Source organism: Lipotes vexillifer, unplaced genomic scaffold, assembly GCF_000442215.2.
Source record: "Lipotes vexillifer unplaced genomic scaffold, Lipotes_vexillifer_v1.1 scaffold325, whole genome shotgun sequence".
Taxonomy (NCBI): domain Eukaryota; kingdom Metazoa; phylum Chordata; class Mammalia; order Artiodactyla; family Lipotidae; genus Lipotes; species Lipotes vexillifer.
In genome coordinates, this window is record NW_006799313.1 from 2423442 (window position 1) to 2448080 (window position 24639).

General features: G+C 42.0%; 1 protein-coding gene across 3 annotated transcripts in view; it reads left to right on the forward strand.

The window, feature by feature from the left end:
- Positions 1–24639, forward strand: part of PLCE1 (phospholipase C epsilon 1) — a 278203-nt gene that overhangs the window by 115671 nt on the left and 137893 nt on the right. For all 3 annotated transcript variants that reach the window (XM_007471584.1, XM_007471585.1, XM_007471586.1), the window contains one exon: positions 625–913. In XM_007471584.1, the coding sequence (XP_007471646.1) occupies positions 625–913 (289 nt within the window). The remainder of the gene's footprint in view (positions 1–624; positions 914–24639) is intronic.

The window sequence follows — 24639 nt, forward strand, 5'->3', positions numbered from 1 at the left end:
GGGAAAGAGGAAATCAGGATAGTAGCAGAGACAGAAGGAAAGACAGAAGGAGGAAAAGAGGGCAGGATCTGTCAACTCATTGGATATGGAAAAAGTATTCAAAGACTTTGATCCAAGCTGACGGATTGAAGGATTACGCCCGAGAGAGAAATGTAGATGTTCTCCTGTCCCTTAACCCTCTCATCCTTACTTCATTTTGAGCATGGAGGGAAGATTCCTCATGAATCAGTCTGCAGTGTTCCTTGGAGATAGATCTGGGAGAGTCACTCAGGAGGGTCCAGGACAAAAAGGAAAGGTTTGCCCTTGTCCCGCTACAGACGAGCTTTATTCTGCTGAGGAGAAGAAATTTGAGCTGAATATATTTTTGGTTCGTACAAGTTGTAAGTGCTCTGTTTGATAGCAAGGTTGTTTGAATGGCCCATTTCATAACTACACATAGTTTTCCCAAATAAATGGTGTCTGTAGAATGTTCAGGTTAATGCATGAGTCCAGTGTTCAGGAGTGTTTGCACTTGGAGCGACTGAGCCTTCTTTCTTAATAAGTCATCTTGGCATTTTGTCAACAAGTTAATTTGCTTTTCTAAGAAACTAGATTAATACTTCCTGTACTTTGTGCTATTCACAGATCTACAGTGCAGTGAGAAGGGGAGAAGAAACAGAAGAGACAATTAGATCTCTTCTCCATTTCTTCACAAAGCTCCCAGCCTCCGAGACAGCCCATGAAAGGATTAGCATTGGTCCGTGCTTAAAGCAATGTGTCCAAGACACTGTTTGTGAGTATCGTGCCACCCTCCAAAGGACTTCCATATCTCAGTACATCACCGGTTCTCTCCTAGAAGCCACCACATCTTTAGGAGCAAGAAGTAGCCTTCTCAGTTCTTTTGGAGGATCCACCGGACGAACGATGCTGAAAGGTAATGTCTGAAATTTCACTTTTAACTTTTCATCTTTGAATGCAGAAAAGAATCTAAGTTAACATTTATTGCATCTCCTGATGGAAAATTGAGTCCACGTATCAGCAACTTTAAGAAAAGATAGCTGCTTTAAGAGAATATATAAAAAGATAGTCCTCTATCAAAATCCCTTAAGGTATGAACATTCCAAATAATAAGCATTAAGATATTGAAATTTCTTCTTCAAAAATGGCTAAAAGCCTATCTTTAATTTTTCTAAGTTATCCAGATAGGTGGTTTCTCCTAGTGGTATTCTATGACAGTTGTCAATTATTGTAAAAAAGCCTTGTAAACAAGTGTAGTCATGTGGCCACAGTGAAAACCAACCGTTTCATTCAAAACAGAGTGGAATATACTTCTCGTTTCTACACAGAATCAATAGGTTCATGTTGACCAGCAGAGCTAAGGGCCATCTTGCAGTGACCCTCATCTTAAAAGATAAGGTAGGGGTCCTGATGAAAACTGAAAGCCAATGGAAAATGGGATCAGAGCTTCCCAGCTGCTTCCCACAAGTAGCAGGAAGGCAAGTCAGAAATGGCAGTGCACCAAAGAACCTTGGAGATTTGTGCATTGCACAGCTGTCACCACCCGCTTGGCAGTCTTCCCTGGCAGGAAGCTGCCAGCCAGACGGGGACCACGCAGAGCAGCATTCCACTGCCTGGGGGCTGCCAAGAGCTCAATCTGACATCCGGCCACTTCTCTCAAGGAGAGCAGCTCTTGTCCCTCCACAGCAAGCCCCAGACCTGCGATTATCAGGCCAGTGGCCTCCCTCCTTGATCCTCAACCTCCCCACTCCCAACACCCCTTGGGCGGGCCCTAGAGGGGGTTCACACCTGAGTGGGTGCCATGTTGATTTTGTTTTCTAGAGTCACCTTCACTTTTGTGGATTGGTTATAAAGAATGAATGAGGAAAAACACAAAATGTGGGACAACTAATCCAAGAGACTAAAGAGGAGACACTTGGTTTCATATGTGTTTCATTCATTCAGCATATGTTTTTTGAGCCCCTGCTAGGTGCTGGGTAGGGAACAAAACATAGCCCCTGCCCCCAAGGAACCTGCAGTCTCTAGGTAGTAGGCAGTTTCCCCTATACATAGGATTCAAGATTTCCCTACTCCAATGCGGCTCCTGGTAACTGCCCAGCTTACATTCTCCATCAATGCTCTTCTTGGGAATTTGGGCTGAGATTAGCATGTAGAGTTGGCATAGCTTCGGTGCTTGTGACTCTATGTGAGGACCTTATCCTGTGAGTTAATCAAGCTGTGTTGATCAGATACCCACTCTGTGCCCAGCAGTGTGTAGGTGTTATGGGAGATCCTAATAAAGTACAAGTCAATTTACTCCCCTTTACGTTGTTTATGATCCTAATGAGGAGGCCACATTTGCATGCACCAAGTATTCAAAGAACAGACTGCAGAGAGTTAAATGCCAAATAATGTGGAAGTGGCTCTAAGTGTTCAAAGAGTTTGGAGACAGGGTTAATGTTCCATGTGACAAATGGCTTGGCCGCAAACAAACAGAAGTCCATAAAAGCCACTTTGTTTCTTCCCCATTAATTGCAGAAGGGCAGATCTCCAGGCTCCCCAACCAAGGCAGGCTGCCTCCAGTCTTACACAGGCCTTTGGGGAGAAAAAAGGAGGCCACTGGTTAAGGTGTCTGTTGCCCTGATAATAACTTGATCTCAATTGCTCTTTGCCTGTCTGTATTCAGATCAGAACTCCTATCAGCATTCCCATCTCTGAGACTGGTTGGATCATCAGCTAATATGTTATCTTTAAATGGGGGTTTTATGCAAGAGTTGGGAGTTTCTTTTACTTTCTGTTTTGCAGCTCTTTAATGGTTTCTGATATCCCTCTGTTAGTAGCTTCTGCTGAATAATACAATTAGCCAGTTGGCTTCAGCTCCAGGCTAATTTCTATAGCTCTGACTTGCTCTCTTGGAAACCTTTTTCAACTTCAGTGCCCACTCCCCTGGGGTTTTCAAAGTCTATATGTGCCACAGTGAAACATACATTTCTTTAACATGCAGTGAGAGATAATGTGTCAAAAAAAAAAAAAAAAAACCCACACATGGCTGTTCAAAGTCATGGAGTGTTTATGGAACCTATAGGTTCAGCATACTGACTAGTTGAGTTGAGCTCTGTTGGTCGTATACTCCAGCAGGGGGTCTAGAGGATATTCTTGGCTGCTGTGCAGTGCTTTTCTGCTTGTTTTATTGTTCACTGTGTGTCCTGTGGCACTGAGTAGGCCAACAACTTTCAGCTCTCTGTCACCAATGAAAATCTGTGGGAAGTGTGTAACACACTCAGTCGCCAGTTTATAAATGACTTGTATTCCAGAAGTTCATTTCTCAGGAGCTGTGTGGAACGTAGAATGCTCTCCTGGAGAAGCACTATTAAACGTTGTGATTTGGTTCCCAGACTCTAGTCCTCAAAAACCCCTTTAACCCATAACACAGTTGAAATCTACACACTTCCCATGGAACAAAGAGAAAAACACAATTATTAGTCAGCCTCCAGGAAAAGAGCAATACAAGTGAGTTAAAAGACATTTCTTGTTGAGGGGAAATAATTTTAATTAAGATGAGTAGAGTTAAATTGAAACTTTTGTGGAGCTTTTGTAAAGAACTTTGCGCCATTTCAGAGATTTTAGATGTTGGCATCTGTAGTTCTGTTGTTATGGTTAATTATCTTTTGAAACTCATATCTAACATGAAAGATTCAGAAAATTATTATCCCAGTAAGTTTTATTTCTTTTCTTTTAATGAGAGACTTATAAATGGAATGAAGAAGGGAAAAGGAAGGCAGGGCAGGGTTTATAATTTTTTTTCCCAGAGGGAAAGGATAAGAAAGAGGGTCAAAAAGAATGATTTCTTCCATGAGAGAGATCACATTTGAAGTGGATTAAATGGAGTTGGAAAAGGTAGAAAAAAAGGAGGAGGGCAAAAGACAAATGCTGTATGATTCCTTTTATATGGGGCACTTAGAATAATCAAAATCATAGAGACAAAGTAGCATTGTGGTTGCCAGGGGCTGGTGTGGGGTGGGTATGGATGGGGAGTTACTGTTAATGGGTACAGAGTTTCAGTTTTGCAAGATGAAAAGAGTTTTGGAGATGGATTGTGGTGATGGTGGCATAACATTATGAATGTACTCATTACCACTCAACTATATTAAAAATGGTAAGGATGCTGAAGTTTTTGTTATATGTGTTTTAACCACATACACACACACACACACAAAAGAAATGAAGAATTTAAAAAGGAGGAGGAACACGTTCTGTAGGTCTTTGGTGGCAGGTCCATTAAGATGTTAGAAAGAACCGAAAAAGAAAAAGAAATGTGGAGACAGCTTTTCACGTGACCTGCAGGTGCCCCAAGTCAACTTGTCTCCTAGAAGTGGTTATGATTACAAGATGAGGGTTGGAGCCGCCTATCGTAGGTGAGAATAGGAGGAGAAAATGTGCAACCCGTTCTTCGTTATTCACAGGGCATTCACAAGTCAGGAATTGGTAACTTAAGTGTTGATTAGTCAGAGTTCTGCAGCCTTGCAGCTTTACCACAGTCTACAGGATTCTGCTAACTCTTTGAAATCTCCATCAGCTTGCACACCTCCAGTGGTACAGGTGGCTCTAGAAAAACAGCCAACAGTCAGTGCATTCCTGGTTTTCTGCCTTCAGGACCAATGAGGATGGTCCATCTACTAAGTGGAAAGTTTGCCAAATAATGAGAAACGTTTTCTGATATGAAGCATCGAAAAGCAAGGGTATGCCCTTGATTACAAGGATGTACTGTCTCAAAATGGAAAATGGAAAGCTTACACCAGGGACTGTGTAAGGACTGTCAGGGACTTCCACTAGTTGAGTACAGTCAAGATCTTTCTACTTCCCATCTGGTTCCCCTTCTCTTCCTTCCCATTAACCTTGTTAGAATCCCAGGACCAACTCTGTATAGCAGTGGCAGCCAAAAGAATTATTAAGTTCAATAATCAGGAATACATTTTCTAAATCCACCTGCTTTTGTTTCTTTTTTTCCATTGTACTCCCTACTAAAAATTACAAAATCACAATAAAGTAAAAAGCGAGAGAAAAGAATAAGATAATTGATAGTAATGTAAAGCACTGAAATAGCAAAAGTAAAAAAAGTAGTGACAAGGGGAGGACTTTTCAATATAAGGAGGCTAAATGTTTTCAAATGTGCATATTGTATCAGCCAATATAATAAATTTAGTACATTAAACTCAATTTTTCCTTCTCAAATTGTTCCTAAGTAAGTCTGTAAATTAAAGGATTAAATATTTATGTATTACCAGGACAAAGCATAGTTACCCATATTTAAATTATGTAGTAGACAATGCTCATTTTTAACCAGTTTGGGTATGCGTATGTATAGAATAGCTATTAATAAATAAAGTTATCCGTCATATATAGACTATAAATAGAATGTCAGTATGAAAACAAAAACTGCCCTACAAATGTAATATTCTTATTTGAAAATGGGGGATACTCTGTTTCTGATAGAAAGGTCTAATAAATTTTCAACTTATTTTCTTCTACTGCAATAAGTATGTTCTATTTGTGTCTTCTTCTAAAGAAAATGCCTTTGAGTATAAAAATAAAACGTCCTAATAGGAATACACACACACACATTTGAAATATGTGCTTGTACCTTATAAATAATTTAGTTTATTAAGGCTGTCCTGGTTGACTTCCTCATAATCAAAACAATTACCCTTTACATGCCTACCAGGCAAGGGAAGGCATATCCATAGTTCTAATTCCAAGATTTAAGTGTATTTAAAGAAATCCTCTGACTTACGAGTTTTGTGACCTTGAAATTATTTCTTTGATGTTAAAGTATGCTTTAATGTAACTTGGGGTATGTTTTTGTGCCAGTTAATCAACTAAAAAGTGTTCATTCACTGCCCGCTATGGCCTAGGGCTGTGTCACCTCTGGGAAGAATGTGAAAGATCACATCTGGAAACCTTCAACTTGTAAAATAATATTTCTCACTCCAGAGAAGATGTAATATTACGTTTCAGGTCTACTGAGGTAGCCCTTACTACCCTCAAGAGATTCATAAAGTGCAAGGCTAGTCAGTTGATGGTGGGGTCTGTAGCTCACGGGGCTGGGAAGTTTGGTAGGCACAAGACAAAAGCCCTCTGCCTTGGGACACATGTGGCCAGGTGTCATCCAGGAGTGTGCCTCCATGTCGAGATGTACCTAACCATGCTCAGGTGTGACTGAGGCGTGTGACTCCACACCCATGCTTATAACCAGGGGGAGCTTCTCCAAAGCTCCAGTGAAGAGCGAAGTTACCTACCTCAGATATTACTGGAGACATGATGCTTCTTGAGTCAAAACAATTGTGTGTCTTTTGGGGGAGAAGGAGGGTGAAGCAGAGGAATTACATTTATTTTTTAATTTTTTCAAGATGACATCCCCATTACTGATATCTCTGAATTTTTATTTTATTTATGTTTAATTAATTAATTTATTTATTGGCTGAGTTGGGTCTTTGTTGCTGCGCGCAGGCTTTCTCTAGTTGCGGCGAGCAGGGGCTACTCTTCGTTGCGGGCTTCTCATTGCGGTGGCTCTCCTGTTATGGAGCACGGGCTCTAGGCACGCAGGTTTCAGCAGTTGTGGTTCATGGGCTCAGTAGTTGTGGCTCACGGGCTCTAGAGCACAGGCTCAGTAGTTGTGACGCACCGGCTCAGTTGCTCCGGCGGCATGTAGGATCTTCCCAGACCAGGTCTCGAACCATATCCCCTCCATTGTCAGGCGATTCTTAACTACTGCGCCACCAGGGAAGCTCCTCTCTGAAATTTTAAACTCTTCCATCTGTCAAGAGAAAGTTGGGTAAAGGGAAGGATTAAAATTAGAATTATAGTAATAGTTGTGAACATTTTTTAGTTCTTGCTTGGTGCCAGGTATTACTCTGAATGCTTTATATGTGTGATTTCATTGACTATTCAATGGTCCAGTGAGGGAGGTACTGTCTACTACTGAGGAAATGGAGACCCAGAGATATGAAGAAACTTGCCTAGGTGTACACAGATAGTCCGTGATAGAGTCAGCACTTGAAACCAGACAGCCTGTTGAGTGCTTACTGTGATTCAGGCAATGCACCAAGCCCTTCATCTGCATTATTTCATTTAGTCCTTATTGTGGGTTGACTTGTGTCCCTTGAAAGAAATATGTTGAAGTTCAAACCCCACCTCCTACAGATGGGACTTTATTTGGAAATAAGATCTTTACAGATGTAATCGAGTTAAGATGAAGTCACTTTCAGTTAGAATCGGCCCTAAACCCAGTGACTGGTCTCCTTTATCAAAAGAAGAGATGAAGACAGACCATTCTGGGATGAACACCCATGTGATTATAGAGGCAGAGATTGGAGTGATGCACCTGCAAACCAAGGAATGCTAAGGACTGCCGGCCACCACCGGCAGCTAGGAAGAAGCTGGAAAGATTCTGACCAGAGTCCAAGGGGGAGCATGGCCCTGCCAACACTTTGCTTTTGGACTTCTAGCCTCTAGAACTGAGAATAAAGTTGCGTTGTTTTAAACCATCCCAGTGGTGGTATTTTCTTATGACAGCACTAAGAAATTAAGACAGTCCTTTTGACAATCCTGTAAGGAAGAAATATTGGTACCAGGAAACTGAAGCTCATAGAGGTTAAGTGACTTGCCCAAGGTCACCCAAATAGTAAGTGTGTGCAGCCAACCCAGGTCAAGCTTCTCCAAGGCCTGTGCTCACAGCCGTGCAGGAGACATGTTTGCACCTCTCCAATGGCACTGTCCATTTCCGCTTTGTTTTAGTTGTTCGGTCCCATCCTCCTCTCCCACAAACACCTTGCCTGGCACAGGACCGGGCACAGAACAGACAGTCCGTAAACCTTCGTGGATTCCAGTGGCAGATGTGTTCACAGAATCAAGGAACATGTAATCATTGCTCCTTGCAACACTTAACTGAATGAGATCATTTTAGAACCAAAGAAAGAAAACACTAATTTACCTGTAGTTTGCACTAACATATCAGACTCATACAAAATGAAAATACAAATACATTCAGGAAGTTTCCAAATACATTCAGGAACAAAAGCTATATTCAGTGTCTCAAAAGCTACTGTCAGTGCAAGGTGCTGGAATGGTTGCAGAGTTATCTCTGGGGTCTTTCTTGCTCCCTGTCTGAACTCCTCTCCCTTCCTCCTCAGACACTGTTGCCTCTGGGGGTGCAGAGCCCACCTAAATGTATCAGCCCATTCACTCCTCACTACCCCATTAAAAACACAATCTCCTGTTCTTTCTGCAGTGGACCCCAGCTGGGCTTTGTGAAGAGAGAGGTCTGCTAGGTTGGAATAGAGACCTGGGGTGTTGACTGATAAGGGAAACTCCTCCGGGAGGGCCAGGGACAGATAGGGGAGCTGATGGTAACTGGCAGAGGGATCGGGGCACCCAGGTGTAAAGGCATGAGACAGGAAAAGGCACGGTGTGTTCAGGGACTGCTGGTCTACCAGGCTGTTGTGGCCAAAGCTTGGGGCATGCAGGGAGTAAGTAGGAAGGCATGGGCTGGGCTGCGGGGAGAAAATACGTCTCCGTGGGGTTGTATTTCATGATAAAGAGCTTGGCTTTTACCTTGTAAGTAATGAGAGACACTGAAGGGTTCTAAGGAAGCGTGTGATGTGAGCAGACTGTGTTTTTAGGAAGATCCATCTAGCTGCAGTGTGGGGTGGGGCTGCTCAGAGTGTCACCCTTAGCCCACCTGCATCGGAATTGCCCAGCCTGAGTGTCCAAAGTATAGCTTTCTGGGCTTCACCCCCAAACCTACCGAATTAGGGTCTCTGATACTTCAGGTGAGTATGTTTGGTGTGGAAGGTGGACGGAAGGAAAGAGCAGTGAGAACTGGAGGCATCTAGGATGCTGTTGCTGAGGCAAGGTAGGGTGCTGCTGGCACATTTAGTAATTGGTAAAAATTACGAAAAAGGCCCCCTCCTCACTCTCTGCAGGGTGATGCAGCCTCATACCCACACATATCATTTAGTGCACAGCATGCGGGCTGGATCTCGGACCTCCCCTCCACTAGGGTAAGGACTTTCGTGCAGTTCACACACTGTTCACTGTACCAAAGAGTCTAAATCCTCGGGAAGCAGCAGAGAGGTGTAAGTAAGTGGTAGAGTTAATAGAATGTGGAGACTGAATGGATGTAGTGGGGATAAACGGAGTTAGGTTTAAGATGACCATGAATTTATCTTTAAAAAAATAATTTCAAATCCTTCCAATGTGTTACTAATGGCAAAAATTAATAGAATTGTTGGATCATATGCCCATCCATCCTTCCCATCGCTTTAAGAAATCAAGAAATTAAGGGTTGGTTAAATCCTAACATTGAATTCAGAAAGATGGTTGGTGAGGACAGCAACCCCAGCCAGTCACTTGGAGTTCCTCTGTTTGAGCTGAACATAAAAATGTCAAGTCCTACTTACAGAAACTCAGAGTGGGCCATATTCCTGAAATTCATTTGCAAGATAGTTATTTGAAACTCTATACCCAAAGAAACAACAGCAACTGGATTCCAAGCCTTCCTCCCAAAGCTTGCGTACCACGTATAAAACTGAACTCATAACTATTTTAAATCAAAAAGTCCTAAAAGGTGACTTTTCAATGTCAGTAAGCATATGTTTTCCCAAAACAAACTGGAATAAGAAATCGCTGCATTACTGTTGGTGGGAATGTAAATTGATACAGCCACTATGGAGAACAGTATGGAGGTTCCTTAAAAAACTAAAAGTAGAACTACCATATGACCCAGCAATCCCAGTACTGGGCATATACCCTGAGAAAACCATAATTCAAAAAGAGTCATGTACCAAAATGTTCATTGCAGCTCTATTTACAATAGCCAGGACATGGAAGCAACCTAAGTGTCCATCAACAGATGAATGGATAAAGAAGATGTGGCACATATATACAATGGCATATTACTCAGCCATAAAAAGGAACAAAACTGAGTTATTTGTAGTGAGGTGGATGGACCTAGAGACTGTCATACAGAATGAAGTAAGTCAGAAAGAGGAAAACAAATACCATATGCTAACACATATATATGGAATCTAAAAAAAAAAAAAAAAAAGGTCATGAAGAACCTAGGGGCAAGACGGGAATAAAGATGCAGACCTACTAGAGAATGGACTTGAGGATATGGGGAGGGGGAAGGGTAAGCTGGCACAAAGTGAGAGAGTGACATGGACATATATACACTACCAAACGTAAAATAGATAGTGAGAAGCAGCCGCATAGCATAGGGAGATCAGCTCGGTGCTTTGTGACCACCTAGAGGGGTGGGATAGGGAGGGTGGGAGGGAGGGAGACGCAAGAGGGAAGAGATATGGGAACATATGTATATGTATAACTGATTCACTTTGTTATAAAGCAGAAACTAACACACCATTGTAAAGCAATTATACTCCAATAAAGATGTTAGAAAAAAGAAAAGAAATCGCCACACTGATCCCGAAAGAGGAGGGTTTAAAGAAGGATAAAGAGCAGATGGATAACCTTGGGGGAGTTAAGAAATACATTTAAATTGAAATGTAAAGAGAGAAGATTAAGAATAGTGTTTAAAGCTGAAACATACAGTTACCAATAGAAAAATAAAACTAAAAATATATAACTTGCAGTAATGGGGAGAATGGGCCAAATTCCTCATCTTTCATCGAGGTGATTAAATGTATTCATTCTTCTTGGGCTTCCCTGGTGGCACAGTGGTTGAGAGCCCGCCTGCCGATGCAGGGGACACGGGTTCGTGCCCCGGTCCAGGAAGATCCCCCATGCCGCTGAGCGGCTGGGCCTGTGAGCCATGGCCGCTGAGCCTGCGCGTCCGGAGCCTGTGCTCCGCAACGGGAGAGGCCACAACAGTGAGAGGCCCGCGTACCGCAAAAAAAAAAAAAAAAAAAAAAGTATTCTTTTTGAAAGGGAAGAGAATATATTTTTTAAAATGGAATGAAAATCTTTTTTACAGTTAGGAGATAACTGCCAAAGAATAGACACAGAATCATGCAAAAATGGTTACCTCCAAGAGAGGCCTCTTACTTGTCACCTCCTATCCATCCTTACTATTTGAATGTTAATTTCCATGTGCACCTACTACATGAGTGACGTTTAAAAAGAGGCATTTGGAGCCTGTGTGAAGACTGATGGATTCAAGCCGCTTGTTTCCAATGGTATTGTTTTCTGCAGCCATAATGAAGACCATTTGGGTCTCACATTCAAATGAGAAGGGGGACAGAGGCTTTGTTGAAGCAAGCAGAGAGAGGGGCTCAGAATCAATAAGACAAGTATTATCTGGGGCTCTCTTTGTCCTATAGGACTCTCAGCCTCTGAGTTGCTTCATGGTTAAAAGAAATTGAACAGGAGCATCATTCTGTCTTTTGTTCGAGTCTTGACTTCAACACTGTGTCATCTTGAATAGGTGACTTTGCCTTTCTAGGCTTCAGTGTCTGCCACCATAAAGCAGGAATAAGACCAACAACCTCATAGAGTTGTTCTGAGGATTAAATGAGATAATGTATATGAAGAACTTAGCATAGTATCTGGCATCTACTTTGTGTTCAATAAATGTTACAGTGATGAGGGTGATGATGGTGGTAATGATGATTGCTGCCACCCTTTGCCAACCCCGTGAAATGCCAGCCCTCCACTGTTCTTTTTTTTTTTTTTTAATTTTTATTGGCATATAGTTTATTTACAATGTGCTAGTTTGAGGTGTACAGCAAAGTGAATCAGTTATACATATACATATACACATTCTTTTTTTTTTTAGATTCTTTTCCCATATAGGCCATTAGAGAGTATTCAGTAGAGTTCCCTGTGCTATACAGCAGGTTCTTATTAGTTATCTATTTTATATATAGTAGTGCATCTATGTCAATCCCAATCTCCCAATTTATCCTTCCCCCGTCCCCCCACCACCACCACCTTATCCCCTGGTAGCCGTTAAGTCTCTGCTCTTAGCCAGGTCTCCCTGGCTATGGGCTCAGAGAAGTAGCATCTTACGGGACACTTGAAAGGAGGTATCTAGAGGCTGGAGGCTGCCCCTATGTATGGTTTGCCTTAGGACTCATGCATCAGGCCACTCATTAATTCATTTAACAAATATTTGTTGAGCATCTTCTATGTGCAAAGCACTGTGTTAGGCCCTGAGGATAAAACAGTGAATAAGACAAAGTCACCTGATAGTGGAGGAGATGGACAGGTATACATGCAATTTTAGGACTGTAAATAAATGCTGTAGTTGAGATAAGAACAGGATTTAGGGGCTCAGAGGGAAGTCCCTGTACCATCTTGAGTGAAGTCTGAGGTTTCTAAAACCATTTTAGAGCCTGGAGAAATGTGAACATCTATTTAACCAAGGAAAACAAGCCCTCACCTATATTATGATGCTTCTGTTGTTTCAGCTTCATTCTCTGCTGATATCATCTCTCTTCCCTCCAGAATAGAAAAGATGCTAAGCATTTATTCCTGGGATTGGGCACCATGTCTACTAAGATTGGTATAAAATTTAGTGTTCAAGTTAGAATTTGTACATTTTTATGAAGATGGATGGATTTCTCTTTACAATAAAATTAAATGAGATTTTTTTCAGTACGTGTACCTAATCCTTTTGAGTGTTTTAAATTGTTTAAGAACAAAAACCTCATTTAAATGAGCTATGAAAATTCTTGTCCATGGGAACATTTATAGAACATAATGGAAAATGCTTATAATTTGTTTATAATAACATGTGGGTCAGTAGCAAATATTTAAGAGGAAAAAAAGAGAAGATCTCAGGATAGTCTGAGTCATTATTTAAACTTCTGTCAGAATTGAGTCTTAAAACCAAGAAACTTAACTAGTACAGTTAAAGTAGTAAGAGGGCATTTTAAGAGTGTTTAGTTTTCAATGGACTAAATTCTAACAGAAGATTTTACCATCTTCTGGAAGGTCTAAAATGTTTTGCCAACTGGAAATATGTACATATTTGGTATTTTAAGTCTTTTAGCTCTGTATTTCATTATAACAACAAACTTTTTAGAAAACGATTTCTATAATATTAATCCCATAAATGATTCTATGATAGCCTGAACAAATGGATGCTTCAACCCCTCTGAGGCTCTACCTGTGAATTTTACAGTCACCAGAAACACCCTTGGTAACAGTCGTGGGTATTTTACCCCAGTTTATACACAGAAACACATTCTTACATTAATAAGCAGACATCTAAAATCCATTTCAAGCAGATATTGTGGATGATCTGAGAACATGGAGGGGAACTGAGAGCATAAAAAGTTTCAGAGACTCTGGCAGCTCATAAGATCTGAGCTTATGGACTGCCAACTCTAGAACCAAAACCTTTAACTGGGCTTAGTGGGGCAAAGCCAGCATTTGGTCCCAAGTCTGTCTGATTCCCAATCCAAGTTCTTAACCATTAGGAAACCCTCCAATTTTATCTCCCACTCAAATCTCAGCCTGTCCTGAGCATGTGTGTGTGTGTGTGTGTGTGTGTGTGTTTACATACATATATAAGTACAACATGGAACCCCCAATTTGAACACAGGTCCATCTGACTACAAAATTGATCACTTCTCTGTGTACCTGCTGCCTCCTTGACCTAGAGACCTCCAAGGACTTCAAGGCTATTTCAGGCATTCTTTGATATGGGTACCTAGGGGGTGGGTGGAAGGCTTTTCCCTTCTACAGCTGAGTCAGCAGTCATAGCACAGAATCAACCAAACGGGAGAGGAAGTCTCAGAAAATATTTGCTGAGTGAATGAATGAGTAAATGAATACCTGCGCACAACTCTAGGCTAACACACAGTTACCTGTACTAAATAAAACCGGAAAAGCACGTTTGAACCCATCTGATTTGAGCCTGTGAGCATCACGAATATCTAAAGTTAACTTACCAGCAATGGCTATTTTTCAAACATCATTTACAAAAATCATTTGGGCTGGTCCCAGCCCTGCTCAATATGTGACTAAAGGTATATGGCAGAAGACAGACCATCTGAGAGCCACACAAGACATATTTGATCTTCATTGGCCTCTGAGCAGGAAAGTCCTGCCCTGTCCCACAGTGAGGCAGACAGCCGTGGAATGATTTCTCTGTCGTCTGGTTCTGTCACTGCTCTATACGCCCTCATACCCCTGGGCCTGTTGGCAAGTGCTCCTTAGGGCTTTATCTCTGCAAAGTGGACCCACACTGTTGTTGAGAAAAGAGGGAAGGAGTGAAGAGGAGAGGCTCCAGTCTCTGCATTAGCCCTGCTTTGAAGGGTCTGGGGTCTCTTTCCTGAGCAAAGAGATGAGGGCACCTCCATTCCACAGCCCTCACGCTGAGAGAGGAGCCCCTATTTTCTCTCTATCTTTGGGGAAGATCCTCTTCTCTGTGGTCATCATACCCCAGCACACTAAGAACAGGCTGCTAGTGGTTGATATTCATTTACCTTGCAAAAATTATTAAACACCTGCACTGCCAGGTATTAAGAATAGAACAGACATTTTCCCTACCCACATGGAGCTTAAAGACCAGTAGGGAATCATGTAATTACAAAAATAAATGACAAGTTGTGGCCATAGTACATGCTACCAGGGAAAGGGCCATGACTATGTGAGACCCTCTAAAAGGGGAATTAAACCCATGCAGAGAAGGCAATGATGTTTCCACTGAGGGCTAAAGGTCCAATAGATATTAACTAAGAGAAGAGCTGGAAGAGTGTTCGAGGCAGAAGTAATCATTTGTGCAAAGGCCCAATAGCAGCCGGGAGTATGGCAAGTTTGAGGTTTGAGTGGAGAGTGGAGATCTGGAGGGTTCCTCAGGAAAGTCAGGAGAACTCTGAGTGACAAAGGCTAACAGGTACTGGGTACTCACTGTGGGCCAGGCACTCTGAGGAGTGTTTTTTTGTTTTGTTTTGTTTTTTTTAATATTATCTAATTTAAGACTTACATTTTTACATGTGAAGAAACTAAGCCACAGAGAGGTAAAACAAACTACCAGATAGTACAGGCTCTTGTTAAGGGCTCCTATCTGTATCCCTAGGAGCCATGGAAAACCATCAGAGAGTTTTAAACAGAAGAAGAGACACAATAGGATTTCTCTTTCAAAAGGAAGATTCTGACAAAAATCAGCTAGAGATGCCCCCACTTACACTGCCTCTCTAGGCCTCTTTACCCCCAAATAAAAATGTTTACATTTAAAACCGTCGAGGCTATTGAATCTGAAAATAAATGATATTCTGAAAGAGAGATGCAGCTTGTATGAGCTGTAGTGCTGTGTGGTTGTTCTGAGGAGGTGGGCAAAGGAGGAATAACCTAGTAACCCAGCTTTCTCTACTTTCTGGGAACTGTATTACAAGAAGTTTAGAAGACAGGCTATGGTGTGGACTAGAAAGGGGGATTGAAGACACTCCCCCCTGCAGGCCCAGGGGGACTGTTTACACTCCCCCACCCCAAGCCAAACTCACTGAGTGCTGAGTCATAGCAGTGTCTTGCTTTGACCAGGAGATCAAAAACTCCCTTGTGGGCCAACTTCAGGCTATGTGGCTTTTTCTTTGACAGCTGCAGTATTTTTTTTTACATTAAGAAATTTTGCATTAAAATGTGGAGTTCTGGCTTTTCTGACACCTCTGGGCCACCATTCTCCCTTGGCCCCTTGCACTGGCCCTGATGCATGCACACGCCCAAGCAAGACCCACCAGCTTGCTCTCCCATATACCTGGCCCCACCACTGGGTTGTCTCCCTCCCAGCTCAAGTCCCATTTCCTCACCCATCTGACCCTGCAGACAGCTACACTTGTGTGCCCTGGATGGTATGCTAAGGAGGATTTCAGTTCGTGGGTTTAGGATGCTGGGCCGGAAGCAGGAAAGTCTTCTTTGAACCGGCTTCTACTGGGGGTCTCATTCCAGGCACTAGATAAAGTACAGGGTGGGAATGAGCACAGTGCCTGGGAAACAAAAATGAGGAAGTGATACTCAGCAATGATCTGTGGGCGGATGCAGTGAGGCGTAAGGCTAATTTGGTAGATGTGGTCACAATTTGGAGAGAACAAGGTGAAAATTTGGACCTAAAGCATTAGAAAGCCATCACAGGCTCTTAAGCAGGTTGAATTTTAGGAAGGAGAGACCAACATGGTATAGGTCAACAAAAACGTGGTATAGGTCAAGAGCCTGGAGGTAGGACACCCTCGGAAGGAGGGAGAGTAGTAATTACAAACTTGCATGAGTATTCCCGGATCAGGAATGGTGCACTCAAAGTAAAGGGCCAGAAGCCAGTGTGAACCCACACAATTTTCGTTGGCACAGGGCAGTGCTTACCGGAAAAAGATTGGTCATGAAAATTTAGCATCACGGGGAGAAAAATGAAATGTAATAAAAATTACGGTTGGTTAAGAATGGAGGCATTTTTACTATGACACAGCCCCACTGTGAAAACCTCCGCATCTGTGCCAAGGGGTGACGCAGTCGGCTCAGCCCAAGGGGCTGGGAGTGGGGCCTCCTCGGGCTTCCATAAAGCACAGATCTTGCCCAAATGTGGAAAACCTTTACGGACATGAAAACCATGAGGGATCCATAGCCCTGATTTGAACCAAGCAGAATAAACAAACCCCTGCCCAAACTGGAACTCACTGGACGCCTTTCAGAGTTATCCAAGGGGAAAGGCTGGAGGCCTCAAGGGTCTTCAAGTGGGTTAATATCTTGTTTCACTGATTCACTCCAGTCTGATATAACTGTGTGCTCTTCCCTCTTTGTCCCTTTTTGTAGCATCTCTCAACACCTCAGTTGCAAACCCAGAAATGGATTGTGTTCTGAACCTAAAACATATACAGTACCTTTTTTTAATTTCTGCTAATGGGATGTTAAAGCCCAAGTTAGACCATCTGGAAGTGTGTTTCATGTTCAGGAGCTGGATTGGAAAAGTTCCAGAGAGCATTCACATTTTCCATAGACAGGGTTTTGGTAAGTTCCCAACCTCTTAAGCTCTTACCCTGTCTCTAGCCCACCTCTAGGAAATATAATGTAATATAACACACTATGAAAACATTTGCTGAGTGCTGGCCATGGCTTTGTGCTAGCCAGGGATGAAAACATTGAAAAAAGGCAGTGTCCTTCGTCTCTAGGAGTCATTGATTTAGTTGACAGAAAGACTGACGTTCGAATATGTGGTTATACTGTACTGTGACACATATGAGGCAAAAATTAGCGATTAAGAGTGTGCACTTTGGTGACAGACAGACCTAAATCCCAGATCTACAACAGACAAGCTGTGTGACCTGGGGCAGATTACTTAACCTTTCTGTTAACTTAACCTTGCTAAGTTGTATCATCCTGCCTGTAAAATGGGGACGATGCAGATACTTGCCTCAGAAAATTATAACAGGATAAAATCAATGAACCTAATGAATATAAAGTGAATAGCACACTGTCCAAAACAAATAAACAAAAAAAGGTGGAGATGGAGCAAATAAGACATTCCAGAAATAGCAAGAACAGAGGCTTAGATCAGGATGGTTCTCCGGAGTGAATAGCAAGGGGTCAGGTTTGGCAGGAGGGAGGGGGCGTGGAGGGGACTGTGGGAAATGGAGCTGGGGAGGGTGCCCTCGTCTGGAGGCCATCTGGAGCTGCAGGTGGCCCCTGGGTCAAGGCAGACCTCAGGAGGACGGGGGTCCAGACAGAGCTATTCCTGGCTCTTGCCCTCAGAGCTCATTTCTCCCATCCACCCCCATCCCTTCCCACGATTCCAGGCTGCATCAACCACCAACAGCACCTCATCTGCCTCGAAGGTCTCTCTCATCTTCCCGGTTAGCTCAGGTGGATCATACACAGGTAAATTCCTTTTTCTCCTTCTCTGCCTCAGCTGTGAGAAAATTGGAATTTTTTTGAATGCAAACTCTTCCTTAAAAAAAAAAAAAAAAAAAAAAGGATAGAAGGATATGAGGGAGGAAAAAGGGACAGAAGCAGGGAAAGGGAGGGAAGTGGATAGGGGGTGGGATGGACATACAGATGTCCAGTAACCGACATGTTCAGCAAAGCACAGACGACCTCATATATCAGAAGTGGGTCACAAAGATCAGCCTTACCAATGGATTCCATTTGAAGGACCTCCTGTTCTTCCTTGCTTCTGTCTGAATGTCTGGTGGACTTGGAGAGATTACACTAGCTATCTGAGGAAGAGTCTGCTTGCTAACATGGATGCCACATCCCTTCCAGAACCTTCTCATCTCTCCGCAGTGTGGGGAGGGGGGAGCCCAGGTCTTAGATTCCTTTGGCCTTAGGCCGTGTCACGTTGCTTTGTGTTTATCAGTCTCTCCATCTGTTCATTCAGTGACGTTACTGAACTCTCCTCTCTGCAGGCGCCCTGCCGGGAGGGAGTTGGAGATAGAAACATAAGCTATAGGAGGTCCAAACAACAGTACCTCACAGACTCTGAAAACAGCACCAAGAAAGGACCAGGGCTACCCAGAGCACCTTTGTATCACATATATCATACCCAAAGGTGACTGCTTAGTGTTTAACTTGGACATAAATTCTAGTGGTACTGTTTTTTAAAAAAAGATTATTCTTGTACCTTTATTACTTTGGACCTAAAAGCAAAAAGCCTGCATTGCTTTAAAAATATTGTTATTAAGACTAACTTTTTCTACTGCTCAATTTCGTACAAATCAATGAGAAACCATGTACTTATGAAGTGACCTATGGTGGAATAACATAATTGTAATTTCGGCTCCTGTGTTGAAAATGAATTTTTGATTATTTGATTATTCAGTCTCTCTGAACATTAGTTTTCTGTATCCACAAAGTGGAAATAATAGGCTTATCCTATAAATCAAAGCAATGTAGGGACATTCAATTTCCTGACTCTAAGCCACTTATAAAACTGTAAGCTGCTGTTGTTAACTGCTGCAAATAATTGTGATGATAAGTAATGACTGTGATTGTGGTCCTGGGTGTGGGTTTGTGAAGTCAATGGGCTTATTTTCTGCTATATCTGGATGCTTCTTTCCCTGTGGCCACCCTACTTACAATGAAACTCCATCAAAGCAGTGCTTCTCAAATAGTAATGTGCATCTGAATCTCCTTGGGACTTTTCTGAAATGCAGATTTGGATTTACTAGGTCTGGGGCAGGGACTGAGATTCTGAGTTTCCAGGACATTCCCAAATGATGCAGTTGCTGATGACCAAGACCCTCATGTTGAGTAACAAGACTCTAGATTACCTCTGGAAGCCTCCTCAAGGGACCTTCCTGTATCTCATGGCTTTTGTGTCACACACCTTTGCCTGAGGAGAACTAACTCATCCTCTGAGGGCCAAAAGCTTCCATGCCAGGCCTACGGCTGGTCTTGGAGCGGGAAGCCCACCTGCTGCACACAGAACAAGAGCCCCATCCTGCTGCAGCACCCTTTGGTTGCTGCCACACACAGGAGGCAGCCTTTTAAAAGATGTTCTCCTGTTTGTTTGTTCCACTTTCCCTTAAGCTCTAATCTTTGGCTCAGAAGGCATCTTCAAAGCTTGGTGTGGTCAGTTCACCAGCCTATTTGAGTCCGTCTTTGAACCCTCGGGCACTGGTCTGAGCCAATCAAGTCCCCAGAAAATGGATTTCTAAACCCAAAGGCACTTGCTCTATTTCTGAGAGCTACACGTAACTCAACCAGTGCGAGTAATAGAAACAATAATAACTATCATTTATTGAATCAGGAACTACATGCCATAAACTGTTTTAAGTGCTTTAGCAACACCAGCCCTCTTGCAATTGAAAATGTGGTCCCAGAGCCAGAAGAAGTCTCAGACCCCACCAAGACCTTGAATCAGAACCTGCATTATTTTAACAACAAAATTCCTAGGTAAAAGTCCTGGGTTCAGTGCTAGCTGTGCCACTCACTAATTGTGCAAACACTGTTTTCTCCCTCGCCTTCTGTCCTCAATCCCTTGGTGTCATTCAGTTTCAAGGTCACCTTGAAAAGACCCCAGGTCTTCCCCATTGACAAAGATGTTTGAGAGTTCTCTTTGGTGCCCAGGATTGGTGGTCAACAACTGTAAGTCTCACTCAGAGTGGCCAGAGAGGATTCTTCCTTCAGAGAGGGCAAGGGTCCAGTTGGGTCCCTTCAGGTGAAGAGCTTACAGAGTAATTAGATATGATCCACCAGCTGTTAAAAAATAAAATCTCTTTGTATTATTTATATTTATATCTGTAACTGTAGACAAAAAGGAAGTCACCCTGAAAGAAGTAACAGACCAGTAAGTAATTGGGCCTTCAACAGAATGAAAAGCCACATGTCTTATGTGTATTAGTGACCTATTCTCTCCCTTTGCCAACTCTCATGTGCTTATAAACAAGTAAATAATAACGCATTCCTTGGGCATATGACAACCTCCCCAGAGTTCACATGGAAACATGTAGGTCTTCTATTAATGGCCCAGACACTGTACTGAGTGTTTTGTGTGCACATCATGTAATTCCCGAAGCAACCTGGTGAGGTAGGCTCATGATCCCCATTTCAAAGATAAGAAAACTGAGACTTAGGGGCCATAAATTGGTACCCCTACAAGTTCCAGTTGCTTAAGAAGAGCTTGAGAAGGGGGAAGATAGCTGGTGGCTTTACCCTCTGTTGTCCTGAGCTATTCCCTTCTGGCCCCCAGCTTGCCTGTCCCCGTCCACAAACCAAGGCCCTGTGGTTAGGCTGAGTGGGTGTCTCTGTTTTAAAAGGCATTTTGGGGACTTCATAGTGATCCCACCCCCTTCCAACTTCAGAGGTTTGCCAGAGTATTTGTCCCAACCACGTATGATATTTCACTTCTAAGGAGTTTAAGAAAATTGATTTTCCCCATCTTCTTGTTTCTTTACTGGTGTTTTGTACTCCTTCCAGCTGGGAGTTCACAGGAAGCTGAGCAGATGGCCTGCTCCACTCTGAGAGATTAATTACAGGGTTAAACAACTAGAGAGTGGCTGAGTGGGATTTGGACTTGGTTCTGTCCCACTTCAGAGCCCGGGCACCTAAGCGCTCTCCCGCATTGCATGTGAAGCCTAGGGCTCCCCCTTCACCACCTCCTTACCACATGCCTCTGATGGGAGGCATGAGAATGAAGGTGCCCAACGCTCCCAGGCATGCAACCCTAGTTTGCCCAGTCAGAGCTGGCAGCACTCCGGCTCAGGGTCACGGATACAGAGGCTGGGCGGTCTGAACTGTTTTATGTCCAGGTATGGGCACCAGTACCTCCTTTGTCTCTGCTGCTCTGACAGAGGATGACAGTTGTTATTCCAGGTCCTATGACTGTTTTATACCAAATCAGAGAGGAACTGACCTCAGGAAGGAATTATGAGGTCTCTCCCAGACATGATGAAACCTGTGTGTGTTTTCTTTCCACATTTTTATTGGGCTGGCTCCACCCTTCTTCCACCTCCCACTGCCATCATGGACATCACTTCACAGAGCCAAATGGCCTTACTTATCCTCTAGGCTTTGGCCTAAGAAGGTTTTATGAGGATTCCTCTCAGTATCTCACAGTAGAGGATAGTCAAGGGGCTGATGCAGATATCCATGCAGGTGGGAATTGAGAGAAAGCAGTGAAAATGGGATGGAAGGGACTAATTCCGGAAATAACTGGTGGGTGAGTGGGTGCAAAATCAGCCCAGGACATGGAGGAATAACAAATGCCTCCAAGATTTTGGATCTGGGGAAGTAAAGGTGGTGCCCTAAAAAGAAAGGGCAAAGTTAGATCCAATTTGCATAGGTGAGGTGCTGGGATGTTCACATAGACACTCCCAATAGAAGCATCAGGATTGGAGCTGAGGGAGAGGTCAGAACTGGAATTACACATTTGCGAAGTCATCTGCTTAGCTGTGATGGCTGCAGCTTGAGATGAGCTTTTCTAGGAAAGAGAGATGAGAGAACTGAGACTGTAGAGTTCAGGCTCAGGAGCTGCAAGGAGACTCAGAAGCTAGTGCCGTTGCTGGAGAGGTAAGGGGAGAGCCAAGGTCGTGTAGTGTCCTGAGCCAGGACTCAGGGGAGGTCCATGGCGTGGGGCTTAGACTTGTAAATTACCAGGCTCCCTCTACATGACAATGGCATGGTGATTTTAATGCACCAAATCATAATGTCCTCAAATCTATCATTAGCCACTTTGGCATAGCTTTTTTTTTTTTTCTCCTGTTAAAGGTGGCTTTGACTTTGTCAGCAAAGATCTTCTGCTTAAATCATCAAACATAGTCAAAAAGCCATTAATTGCATAATTAAATACAAAGCCGTTCCTGTACAGCCTTGTCCACTACTAGATTAGATACATCCCATAGGTTGAATTCACATGGTAAGTACCTACTGAGTACTTGACTTGAAATAGCATTTGGTCAACAAGTGGGACACGGTGAATCCTAATGCCTTCCAGGTTTTGGTCCCATATTAGTTGAAAAGGGGAAATGAGTTTTGAGTTCGTGCATAAATTTAACTCTGGTACCTAGAGTACAAGAAATGGTGAAGAGAATGGACTTTGGAGTCAAATGAGTCTAAGTCAGAATCCTGGCATCACTACTTAACTACCTGTGAATATTTAGGCAAGTTCCTTAACCTCTCTGAGTTTCTTCAGCTGTAAAATGGAATACTTAATCATAGTCAGGCCAGAGTCACTGATAGGACTAAAGGAGATACTTAATAAAACGTTAGCAAGTAATGCTGTCAGTACCATTAGAATTGCCTTTTATGGGGAAAAACAAATTCCAGGTCGGTATGTGTTTTTCTTATTAAGTGACTTTGACCTACCCAAAGTCTGGTACAGGTCAGTTCTGCAATAATATGTTCTAAATCAGAAATAACACGTACAAGTTTTCTCTTAAGTCATAGAGCTATTTTAATTGATGCTCATATCGTCACAGGTTGAAAATGTGATTATAATAACAAACAATAATAAAGAGTACATTTTCAACATGAATTTTTAAAATATATATTTCCTTTCTTTAAAACAAACATAATTTTTAAAAATATCAGAGTGTTTGTGATTTGGAGTCATGGTTACAGCCATGTCCCAGTTTGCCATCTGTTCTTGTCCAATGTACAGGTCCAAGTTAGAGTCAGAACTGCAGATAGACGATAAATGTCTGCTGGTCTCATACAAAGCTCTTCTCAGTTAGACTGTGCTTACACACACAATATATTAATATAAAATGAATGTACAGTTAAGCATATGAAAATCAAAGTAATGCACTATATTAATAGAATAATGGATAACAACCACATGATTTTCTCAATAGATGCAGAAAAATCATTTGACAAAACCCAATACCCTTTTACAGTAAAAACACTCAACAAAATAGGAACAGAAGGGAACTTACCTAACCTGATAAAGTGCATCTATGAAAAACCCACAGCTAACATAATGCATAATAGTGGAAGACTGAGAGTTTTCCACCTAAGATCAGGAACCAGACAAAGATATCCATTCTCACTACTTCTATTCAACATTTTATTGGAGGTTCTAGCCAGGGCAGCTAGGCAAGAAAATGAAATAAAAGGCATCCAAACTGGAAACAAGTAAAACTATCTCTATTATCAGATAACATGATATCGTATATAGAAAAACCTAAGGAATCTACTAAAATACTATTAGAACTAATAAATGAGTTCAGCAAGTTTTCAAGATACAAGCGCAGTCGTATTTTTGTACACTAGCCATGAATGAACAATCTGACAATGAAGTTACAAAAACTATTTCATTTACAACAACATCAAAAACAATAAAATACTTAAGAATAAATTTAACAAAAGAAATTCAAGACTTGTGCACTAAAAACTACAAAGCGTTGTTGAAAGAATTTTAAAAGACCTCAATAAATGGAAAGATCTCCTGTGGTCATGGATTTAAAACTTAATATTGTTAAGATGGCAATACTCCCCGAAGTGATCTACTGATTCAGTGCAATCCCTATCAAAATTCCAGCTGCCTTTTTTGCAGGAATTAATAAGCTGATTCTAAAATTCACATGGACTTTCAGGGACCCAAAATAACCAAAATAATTTTTTTTTAATAAATAAAAAGTTAAAAGGTTGGAAGACTCACATGTCCAATTGCTAAACTTACTACAAAGCTACAGTAATCAAAACAGTGTGGTACTGGCATAAGGACAGACATATAGACCAATGGAATAGAATAGAGATCCCTTGCATGTATGGTCAAATAATTTTCAACAAATGTATCAAGACCATTCAGTGGGGCAGTTTTTCAAAAAATAGGGCTAGGAAGATTGGCTGTCCACATGGGAAAAATGCATTTGGACACTTCCCTAACACTATATATAAAAATTAACTCAAAATGAATCAAAGACCTAAAAATATGAAACATAGGGGGAAAGCATCATGACATTGTATTTGGCAATGATTTTTGGATATGACACCAAAGGTACAGTTGACAAAAGAAAAATGGGCAAATTGGACCTCATCAAAATTAAAAATTTTGTGATATTCAATATCTTATTATAAGCTATAATGGAAAATAATATGAAAAACTATATATATATATATATATATATATATCTGAATCACTTTGCTGCAAACCAGAAACTAACACAACATTGCAAATCAACTATACTTCAATGAAAAAAATAAATAAATAAAAACAAAACACTCGGAGACAAACTGTCATTCTGCAGATGTCTGCCTACAGCCTCAAAGAGA